At 44.0% G+C, this 11,898-nt stretch overlaps 1 protein-coding gene across 1 annotated transcript; it reads right to left on the minus strand.

Annotated features, from left to right (window-relative positions):
* Positions 1-8,578: 8,578 nt before the first annotated feature.
* On the minus strand, positions 8,579-11,209 carry slitrk4 (SLIT and NTRK-like family, member 4; the record flags this gene model as incomplete). Its single annotated transcript, XM_079229018.1, has 1 exon — positions 8,579-11,209. Exon 1 carries the CDS (start codon positions 11,168-11,170, stop codon positions 8,579-8,581), a length of 2,592 nt encoding a protein of 863 aa, XP_079085144.1. The 5' UTR covers positions 11,171-11,209.
* Between the last annotated feature and the right edge of the window lie 689 nt (positions 11,210-11,898).

An 11,898-nucleotide genomic window follows, 5' to 3' on the forward strand; every position in this document is an offset into this window, starting at 1 on the left:
CAGATCACTAAGTAAACTCTCAGTCTCCAGTTTTACATTTGATTTTCTCATGGTCCATCATCATCTGGTAAAAATGTATGTTGATTCAAGGTCTGGACAACAGAAGGACCACAAACAACTTTCTTTTTGAGAAATATTAGTTGTTTCATGATGTGTCATTTCCCTCATCACTGTTATGCTGGATACAGCTAGAGAGAGTACGAGAGTCTGTCTGTCAGCAAGAAGCCATTTTTACATTATCGTCATTGCCTTCAGTCACGCAAGGCAGATAATTCCTGAGCGTCGGGTTTGATGAGTTACATCATTTCAATTTCCCCCGAAACACTTATCCTAATAAATACTTTCCAGTGTTCAAATGTCACCATAATCATATCCTGGCTTATTTAATAATGACTTCATAATTAGAACATCAATAAATACAGACGCGAATGATGAATAAATAACCAAAACGCATTCTGCCAGTAGAATCGATCCTGTAGCCTCTAAATGGGTCACAGCATAAATACAGAATACAGGCAACGGGCTATAGAGACACAACCTGCTGCTCTGGCAGTAATAGTATTACTGCTTAGTATTAGTACATTAGTAGTATTAGTATTAGTACAATGCTCACATGTGCAGACTTAAACTCCTTCAAAGGAGATGGGATGTACCCACAGCAGACGTCTGGCTCACAGCAGCAGACACTCAGGTGCATTCAATACATTCAAAATGGCCGAATTCCATTCATGTGAGCAAGTTCCAGGTTGCTGGTTGTGTAAAAGTCATGTAAATGTGTTATATTCATGTGTTCATGTCGTTCATTTACGCCGAGTTTGAAATAATGAATATGCTTTTAAAAGAAAGACTCAGAATATAAGCAGGCATACATACAGGCGTCTATATAAATGTTTATTCTTTTAATCAAACTATTGTCTCATTCATTTGAGTCATTTAGGTTTACTGTATGCTTTGTATTCTCATTGTTAGTTTAAATACTACATTTACTCACTTTTTACTGTTTACACCCAGACTTCACTAAATGTTTGTCATGACATTTGGTTTGAAGTCATGGAGAAGTCATGGGTCAGAATGTGTGTGAACCCTGTGAGTACATCACTGCTTCTCTGCCGACAGTTTGGGTGGTTCAATTTAGTTTTTGGCATACATTGAAATAATTTGATCCTCGACAATGATTTTGAGCCAATTCCCTACATACATTATCACATGTTTTTCTCTTTGAATGAAGGTATTCACAGCCCCTTGGTAATTGCTGCTGAGTGCACCTTTCTAGGTGTGTCACCTGAACTGGTTGCCGGAAGACAACGGTGCAAACGGGAGTCAGAGTTTGAGTTTAATGGATGTACATCGACGGCTTGCGAACCCTCAGTGATTACATCACAGGTAGTTTAGTGCTTATCTACACTGTGGCCCACACAGTCTATACAAGACAATCAGGCAACATGAGTGAAAACATGTGGAGGAGGACCGTGGGTCTGTGCAGGTTAAAGTTCCCCGGGCACAATTTCATATTTAGACATAATTAGTGCTTAACCTGAAGCTTGAAAATGTAACTAATTAACACTAAGAATACATTTCCAATCCTCACGCATTAGAAATGCGACATTCATTCACCTGTGGATTTTAAAGTGAAGACACAACCTTTTCCAGTCCCATTGTACATTGTGTTTGAGAAGGAAAGGCCTGCATACATTGTATGAAACAATGTGTGGATAGCAGAAGTCATTGCACAGGATTCTCTCAAAATAAATGATGCTTCCTGAGGTTAAAAACAAAAAACATGTTTGAAGAGAAAACCTTAAAGACAGGATATGATGGTGACTTTCATCCTCCCAATTATTCTGCGAGAGCAGGTGAAACTTCTTCTTTTTTAATTTCGGCCAGGAACTCAATATCCTTTCCGGACGAAGCTCTCGTAAAAAAAGAATATTTAAAGGACATAATTTGAATGGGGAAATGGAATTAATGTAATGGTGTGGACGCCGAGGCCAAATAGGCTCTGGAGGCTGTGACATTCAACCTTAAGTACGGTCTTTAATGTGTGGCATTAAATTAAAGCAAGAAGGAAAAAAAGGAAAAGAGAAGACTGAGCACACGATGCTGCTGTCTTGTGTTTAGGTGTCGCGCCTCTTTAAGACGTTTACAACAGCACTTAATGTTTATGACCTCAGGTGATAAAAACACAGCACACCCTCGTGTGAGTCATCACTGGAGACGTTGACTCTCTGGAGGCTGTGAAGGCCTCAGAGAGAGGCCGGCATCCGGGGAGTCACAACAGAGCAGCTCTGCTGGATTCGTCCAATGTTTAACGCGGCAGCTGGTGGGAGGCCGGGGCTTTGTGTTCCTCTCGTTGGGGATGCATTGAGTAATTTGTCACAACTGGGAGGGGGGGTTCAATCCCCTTTCATCCCACCCAAATGTCCGCCTGTCTGAGGCGGACGCACCACAGCTTACCATGGTGTAAAAGGGGAGGTGACAGTGTAGCTTCAGCAAACAACTCATGCATACAGTGCAGCCAGGGACACACGTGGGAGTCCATGCTTACAATGTGGAAGACTGCATGAACAAAAACGTCTTAATGAAAGTAATAAACTGTGGAAGTTGCACGGTGATGACTATTAGAGATTGTGTATACTATTCTCCTGTCGGGTCTTTTAAAATGTATGGCATTTTACAATACATCTTTTATGCCATAAATATACACCTCAGTAGCACTGACACCAAACCTTCCAGTTTCATGTCTTCATATATTCTGAGGGGTTGAAAGGAGGGGGGTGTTCATCCATCATTCACAGCCTGATTTCTAGAACATTTTGTTTTGTAAGTTAAGCAAATTCATTAGAAATGACTTTCTTGTGCTTTACATCACAAGTTACTATTGTGAAAACCATTGCACTGCTCCCTTCTGTTATTCCATTGGTTCCATTGGTTCCATTGGTTTGGTCAGTACAGAAATGGTTTGGGTCAGAAATGTCAGTTTCCACTCCACACATGCGTAGTCTTTTTTTAAATAAACTTCTGTGTTTACAGAAAAAGCAGTTTCCGTGTATATCGTCCCTTTTCTAAATAAACTTCCTATGTGGGTTTACTTTTTTATTTATTTATTTTATAGGTTCTCTCACAACTAAACCACTTGGTATGGTTTTAGAAAAGCCCATAGTTTGGATTACAATAAGTAGGTTGGTTAAGTCACTGGGGTCGACAAAAGCAACAGTAGATTTCGAGAATGTTGACTTGGTTTCAAGACACAAACATTGATCTCAGGGAGGAAGTCCTGTGTTTGTTTGACTCGTCCAACCTCCCAACCGCCCTGCGAGTGCTGTCTGGCTGTTTCTCTTCCAGTGGCTCTGACTGTCTCACGATGATGCAGAAGGGTTTGCATCGGACTTAGTTGAACGCCTGGTGCTGGTCTTATAGACACTAAAGGGCCATTGAACAAATGTTCTGGTAAATGTCCTCCTCTTCCAAACTCCACTGTTCATAACTGAAGTCTTAATCCTTGCTAATATCTTTATTTCAGACTTGACAAAGCTCCTGGAGAACCACAGAAGCCGTTACGCAATTGTTTCTACCGGTTCAATAGCTCTTCTCGTGACAAAGAGACTGACCTTCATGAGAGCCTCTTCAAACTGCTGCAGGACAACAGTACTGGGTCACTGTGCTGAATAACACAATTGAGTTAACTGTTGTACAATAAATACATTAATGGGAACTAATTGTGCCAAAAACCTAAAACCTAAATCTAAATGCATCACATGGATATGAAAATGTTGTGAAATGAGAAAGTATGCATGAGATTTGCAAACACATATTAATGAAATTTAGCTCAAGATTAAAAATTCCAATAAATGAGACAGCGTTTTTGGAAGCAGCAATGTAATTAAAAAGTCTTTTGAGTCTTTACATTTGCTGTAATACTCCAACTATGAAACAAACTTCTTTTCTCGTTTCACTCAAACAAGCATAAGTAAAATATAACGTATATTCTTTTAAGTTAAGGACACATCTGGGTTGAAATGGTGAAGAAATCTCTTTTTTAGAAATACTTCTCAATGAGTTTTGAGGTCATGAAGAACTGTCTAATAGTTATACCTTGATGAAAGGAAAAACAAGAGTTATTTTCTATCAATGACAACTGTCGAAAAAAACAAGTGTTCCAAATTGTATTCACATTAAAATATTATATATCGTTTCCATTTCTGGTTCTTCACTTCCCAAATTCAGTGCAGAAGGTTTGTGTTATAATACACAAATAACACGGAAGGAAAGATATTTCTACAAGTGCTAATTCATTAATACAATATTGGAATGAGCTATGTTTTGTTTCTTTTGTTTGTTTTAATCACATTTTCTCTTTTACCTTATGAATGCGTTATTCCTCTTCATTTTCAATGATAAAAATACGGAATGTAAATAGAATGATGTACAGCAAAACAAGAAAGAAAATACAGAGCGCTGAAAAGAGTTCATTAAGGCTGCATATAACATTTGCACACAACACAAGCATGTTTTCATAACAATAACTTGTAATTTTGAAAGCAGCTCTCTTGGCGTAAATGTCCAATTTCAAAAAGTGAATTATTTCTCAACTGCTTGGCTTACAATATAATACAATGCAAATGAAACTACATCACATTAAATACATAATCGGTCATGTTTCCATTCATCTCACAACCCTGTGGACCCAAATACAAGGTGTGTGTTCAACGAGTGATCAGTCAAGAGCAGACTAAGAATCCAGCACCAATCCAGAAAGGAAAATAAAAAACAAGCATCCTAAAGTGCCAAAGAAAAGAGTCAAATCTGCTGTGCAAAATAGAAAATAATTCACTTGTGTCTACAAGTGAATTATTTATTGAGAAAATCCTCCTAAACCCTCCTCTGAAATGTTCTTCATCTTTACATTCCCAGAATAAAAGAGGGCAAATTAAAACAATTCCAGCAATATAATACATTACAAATGTGTGTTTTCTCTCTGTCTCCCTCAGACAGCAGCGATCCTCCTGCAGCCCGTGACACCACTCTGCTGTCCTTAGCTCACAGCGCCCCTTGTGGCCAATCCCAGACATCACACATTCAACACAGCCACACAGCGCTTCACCAGAAAGCCGTCAGAGAGGAACGTCCTCTGAGTCATGACAGCGATGAGCTTAGAACAGAAAGAAAGTGGGAAACAAAGAAAACAACCAGGCTCCTTCTGCGGGCCTCACTGTACTCTACTCTGTTTCTACTGATGCCATGCGGCCCCTGAAGGCCCATGAAGGCCCCTGAAGGGCCCTGAAGGCCCCTGAAGGGCCCTGAAGGGCCCTGGAGTCTCCAGGAACAGAACCCTGCCCAGGAGCCAAGTCACTGCAGTAAAATGTTGGACTGAAAAGACACTTTTCCAGCCAGTCTTTCTTCTTCTCCTTTTTAAGTGGACGGATGATATTTCTGCTCTGTGAGGAGATTTGACAAAGGGAAGGAGGGAGATGGAGGAGGGAAGGAGTGGGCGGACGTATCACACTCGTATACCCCCACCGCCAACACCACCACAGCCTTATTTTAGTTCAGAACTGCCAAGGGTATTAATAATTAATGAGGACAATTCTCTGGCGTCCGGATGAGTCATACTTTCTGCTACTTGGTTTCCCAAAAGCCCCATAGGTTGGATTAACACAGAAACAGGAAATCTGAATTTTTAACCCTAAAGTGGAGCATGCATGAATGTTTGATATGTGCCTAAAAACAGATGGAGCGATGATACCTGCTAGACAATACGACCTGTGCCAGAAGAAGAAGAAGAGAAGGAAGCTTCAGAAAGTAAGATTTGGGATTTTCAGATGTGGAAAGAACAGAAAGAGGCGAACAGAAGAAATGAACGTGTGAGGCTACACCAACACGGCAAACACCGGTCACAAAACATCCAAGGAGATCTGAACCAGAAAGTAAACACACACATTGTGTAAATGTGTTCAAGCTCCGGAAGTTTGCTTTAGCTTGAATATGTCCTTCAATTCAGACGCGAGCTCAGAGGAACCAGGAGCTCAGAGACCGGTTTCATGGCCTGAAGTGGTTCCTTGAGCTGATCCCACTAAGCACACGTCCCGGCGCCTGAGGGGCGCCGCTGTTTGCACATGAGCGAGTACGGCGCTCCGCCGCTGGAGCCGGACTGAGGCGACGCCCGGCTGTCGCTCAACACGACGTGCTCTCGGGAAAAGTCAGAGCGGAGAACCGGAGGAGTCGCTCCTTGTTTTTCTCCTTCAGAGTAACGCGCACTAAAAGAAATAGTGGGACACGGTGCAAAGAGGTGCTGATTTTAATACCTTGATTTCAACATGATTATACAAGAGAAAATTAACCAATATACAGGAGATTTATGACCGATAGAAAATTGTATTTATTATACTTTCCAAGATACATTCTATTCATTTGTAATGTCAATAAACACTCAGAAGTTCAACGTAACAATACTTTTAAATAAGGACCGGATAGAGAGTTAAGTTGAGAAAAATAATTTCGAAATAGAACCTGCCTTGACAATATAACCTCAAAACTAAATAAATTAAACAAAACTGTTTGAAGCCGTCATGACCGAGCAAATGTTTTTTTTTCTTTTCCTTTTTTCTTTTTTTTCTTCCTTTTTCTTTTACTAATATTGCACATGGTGTTTTCATGATATGATTCTGCCGGATCGAACAATTTAGAGTCGCCTTCCTCGTCCCAACGACTCTGGACCCATCGTCCAGTTTAATGCACATTTATTTTGGTTGCATAATGTTAAGAAGAAACCTTTTACGAGATACTGTGGGAGATATAAGAATAAGGAAACGGCTGCAGACTTCACAGACTTCTCAGGCCTCGTCTGGTCGTGCGACACAATGAAAAGGAAACATCACAGATCACATTTCACAACCTCGTCCGGCGGGTCGAGTTCTCCGGAGAACCGGGAGGAACAAGAACCCTTCCATCGGCTCCACAGTCGCTTCTACTGGCCTGCACCAGCTGGCAAGTCCTCTCCACTCTTTGTGGATTATTCTTATACATGTTTTTTTTTAATAATACCGATAACTCTTTAAATAATTCCTGCATAGAAAAATAAATTAACTATGTTGTTAAATTCTTTCACTACGAATTGAGAGCTGACAAGGGGAGGTGGATCACCGGCTGAATTATAGTTTTGACAATTCTGGCTTCTAGTCTCTTGATGATGACGCTCCGTCGTACAGTGTGTGTGTGTGTGTGTGTGTGTGTGTGTGTGTGTGTGTATGTGTGTGTCGATGTCATCCTTCCTTGTAATTTACAAACCAGTCCCACAGATACAAATAATGTAAGACTTACAAAATAAATTCCAGGTTACGCTTACATGGCAAGCAGCTTTGTAATTATTATTATTCTTTTTTTATTTTATTTTTTTATCCTTGGGTTTTTATCATTTTTCAGAAACAACGTCCTCTGTGTGTGTGTGTGTGTGTGTGTGTGTGTGTGTGTGTGTGTGTGTGTGTGTGTGTGTGTGTGTGTGTGTGTGTGTGTGTGTGCTGTTAGATTTCACCCAAAACATACAGGAGCTGTAAGTAGCAACTTTGAAGAGAAACACAACTCCATTCAGAAGACACTATATTCAACATGGCCCGTACACAAGGAGAACAAGTCATGACCCACACAAAGGAAAGAGAGGACCGGAGCAGGTGGACTGCTGGGTAATCCAGACGGGGTGCAGAGAGGACAAACACATCCCCGCCAATACAAAAAAAAGTAGCATCCATGGAGTCACCGGCTCTGTTAATCTCATCCCAGAAGAGGTGATGCTGGATACTTTCCAGAGCAAAAGAACAACAACCGACGTGCCCTTTTTTTTTCCCTCTCTCTCTCTTTCTTAAAATGAGGGCTTGAAGACGGCGAGGTTTATTCTCAAGCACTGTTTTCAAGACCCTTTGATTTGGTTGGAGAAAACAAAAGGAGGAGAAGAAAAAAACAACGAGAAGAACAACAACAAAAATCAGATGATAAGTCCCCTTTTCTATAGCAGCAACACAAATAGAAAGATAATAACATGACTGTCTGCTCATCAGGGTTCCTGTGGTCATGTATGAGGGATTCATACATGGCGTGGCATGGATAATCCAGAAGGTCTTTACTGTGAAATAGATCCACGCCGACTCTAGTAATAGCTTTTCTAGTGTGGAGCCATTTTGTCCATCTCTGCATTGGTCATTAAGGATTTCCAGAAGGCACTTTTTCTGTGTGTGCGTGTGTGTGTGTGTGTGTGTGTGTGTGTGTGTGTGTGTGTGTGTGTGTGTGTGTGGCGGCAGAGAGGGAGATGAAGACAGAAAACAAGAGATCAGGGGGTTGAATGGTGTGTGTGTGTGTGTGTGTGTGTGTGTGTGTGTGTGTGTGTGTGTGTGTGTGTGTGTGTGTGTGTGTGTGTGGCCAGAGGGGAAGAAAGAACCAGAGAAAGGCAGAAGTGTTTGGCTGTCTGTCTGCCTGTATGCGTGTCTCACTTCCTTGTGTGTGTGTGTGTGTGTGTGTGTGTTTGTGTGTGTGTGTGCGTGTGTGTGTGAGTGTGTGCGTAATCAATGCACTAAACCCAACACAACAATCCCTACATTTTACTCAGCGCAGTCTGCTCCTCGAGCACCTGCAGGTAATCAGGCGTTCCTTGGAGCTTGGCCTTCAGCTCGTAATACTCACTTTTCCTCTGCTCCACCACGATCTTACTGTGGTTCCCGCCTATCAGCGACGACTTCTTCATCTTTTTATCCAGCGTTTTCTCCGGGTAGCGGATCTCGTAGCCGCCCATCCCTATACTGTTGAAATCTCTCTTGCTGTCCAGGAAGTTCTGGATGAACATGCTGGGCTCGCGGTGCGGGAGGAATTCCTCCAGCTCGTCGATGGTGCTGAGGCGTTTGTTGCGCTCCAGCGTGGAGAGAGAGAGCGAGTCCTTGTCCTTGTCGGCGCTGTTCCGGAGGATGATCTTCTGCCTCTGCGAGTCCGCAAACTTGTACCCGGCGTCCATGTCCGAGGAGCGTCCGATGCCGCAGGTGTGGCTCTTGCCGATGTGCTCGATGGTCTGCGGGATGAACGTCTCGCCTCCCAGGTCGTCCCCCGGGATGGAGCCCTTTTTGCCGGATTTGTGGCTGTGCCTGCGGAGCTGCAGCGACATGGAGCCGCACTCCTGATTCCCGAGCCCCTCCTGCCTGCCCACCGGTTTTTTATTCCGCCTCAGGACAAAGACTAGAAGGCAGAAGGCCACGAACACAGTGACGATGAGCACCACGAGGATGCTGAGGATCATGATGGAGAGAGGCACGGGCCCTCCCGGAGGGGCTTTGCCAACTCCGGCGGGCGACACCGAGGTCAGAACCGGGGTGGCGGCCGTGAGAATAAACGGCGGTCTTGCCACAAGCTTGGGACACAGGATCTCATTTTTTAAGAGGCGCAGCTCAATGTTGGAGAACTGCACAGGGGAGGCACATTTCACCTCTTTGGCAGCCACTCCATCACCTAGCTTCTCTAACCAGAGTTTGAGGGCGACAAGATCGCAGGAACACTCCCAGGGGTTCCCTTCCAGGTCTATCTGGGTCAATGACCGTAGCTGGTCCAGGACCCCGCTCACTGGGAGGGTCATGAAGTGATTGTTTTTCAGATTGAGTCTGGCTAAAGAGACACCCGCAAACATGTAGGCAGGGAGACTCCGCAGGACGTTGTTGTTGAGATACAGGAGCTGGAGGTTCGGCATGGAGTCAAATGTACCCGCTAAGATTTCTTTTATGGCGTTGTATTCCAAATATAGGTACTGTAAGTTTGTGAGGCCCAAAAACATCTCTGGGTGTAACTGCTCAAGCTGGTTTCCATTCAGATACAGTCTTCTCAGATTAGTGAGATTTGAAAACACACCTTTCTGGACTGTGACAATTTGATTGCTGCCAAGATGGAGCAAATCTAAGCCCTCCAACCCTTGGAAATCAACCGGGCTTATGTCACTGATGTAATTTCCACTCATGTGAAGCTTCTTGGCATTTGGGGGTTTGGGAAGGAGATCACCTAAACTTTTTATATTCCTCTCCTGACAGCTGACGCTGATGCCAAAGTCTGAAGGGTGGGCTTTACAGCTGCAGGGCTGTGGACACAACAACGGAGGCGTCCGTGTCTGAAAAGATACAATCTGGCTATTCCTTCCAAAAGGGGGTAAACCGGCCACGATGCCATTACCGTAAACCTTGGACGAGTCAGTGGTTTTTGGCGCTTTCGTGGCTAGTGGAGCCACAGTGGTTGGAGATATTTTGGAGGGCGACTGCCCATTATCGGGCGGAGGCATCCGCACATCAAAGTCACTTCCTGTGCCCATGGGACAAAGCTCCTGCTTGTTGGTTTCTTTCAGGAGCCGCCCGTACAAGTCACTTGGCGTTTCACATATGGCCTCGCCGATAAAAATGTTGTAGGGCATGTTTTCAAGCCATGCCTTGAGAGGCGCTAAATCACAGGTACAGTTCCAGGGATTGTCATCCAGCTGCAGCTCCACAATACGCCCAATGTGCTCCAGAACCCCCAAATAAGGGATCTTCTGGATCCTGTTCCCCCTTATATCCAGGTGTGTGAGTGAGGCAAAGCGAAATATGTTGTCAGGAAGGGCCTGTATGAGATTATCGTTCAGGATGAGCACTTTAAGCCGGTGCAGTTTGTTAAACGCTCCCTTTTCAATGTATTTGATCAGGTTGTAGTCAGCCTGAAGGTACTCCAAGTTTTCGATCCCTTGGAACGTGTCCGCTCGCAGCACCTTCAACTCGTTGTTGTTCAGGTGCAGCTGCTTCAATGCGCTCATCCCCATGAACGCCCCGCCCTCGATGTTCTGCAGTTTATTGTTCCCCAGCTGCAGCGACACGGCGTGGGTAAAGTTGAGGAACGAGTTCGGGTAGAGGATGATCAAGAAGTTGTTCTGGAAGTTGAGGTGGTACAGGGACGAGGCCGGCGGGATGAGCTGCGTGGGCCGGTAGACGGTGACCTTCTCGCAGTTGACGTACAGCACGTTCTCCACGGACATGCAGGAGCAGGCGCTGCATGTCTCGGCCATCAAGTCCGAGGCGGACGGGTCCGCCATCTGGGGTCCGTCCGACGCGGAGGGGGAGGAGAGGGAGGAGGAGAGGGAGCCGGAGAGGGAGGAGGAAAAGGCTGCCAGCAGGAGTACGAGCAGCATCTCGCCGGTTAGAAATCCTCCCCCAGAAAACCATTTAGTAACCTTTTGGAGAGGAAAAACAAAAAAAGGGATGGACGCACAAACGTTCACATACACACACACAGGTTCACACACGTATGTGCAAACAAACCCAAGGAGGCACACACACACACATAAGGAAAACCATCAAAAAATGCATATTTGAATCGATTCCACTGAAACACAATATGTAATTCATTCTGTAGCATTTCTCTCAGAGATTGCATTATAACTTATTCATGTAATTATAACAATAAGCAAATCCCCATGCTAAAGGTGCACATTCCTAACCATTGCACTTTTCTTTATTGGAATCATTGCAGTGAGCGGCTTTGAAGCAATGATTGGCCCTAATGATTTGGACATGCAGACTTAGATGCAGACTATTCGGCTGCTGCAGGAACAGAAAAGTGCCCCCCGCTCTGGAAGAGACTCAAACCCGTGATCGGCTGCACATCTATGCGTCTTATTGCTGCCAGTCAAAGCATGAAGCATCGTCTTGGAAACTGTCTATGACAGCAGCACGACTGTTATTCTTCACCTCTCAGCGTATTCCACATAATCAAAGTCAAACCGCTGCAGTTTTCTCTCTTTTTTTTTTTTTTTTTTGAAAGGGGTCTCATTTGCAGCCAGCAGCAGCCGCACCACATTCAGGTTATTTAGGAAAGCAACTAGGAGCAAAAGAGGAAGGATTGGTGCGCGTTGCTGAC

This window comes from Taurulus bubalis (genome assembly GCF_910589615.1).
Source record: "Taurulus bubalis genome assembly, chromosome: 13".
Lineage (NCBI taxonomy): Eukaryota > Metazoa > Chordata > Actinopteri > Perciformes > Cottidae > Taurulus > Taurulus bubalis.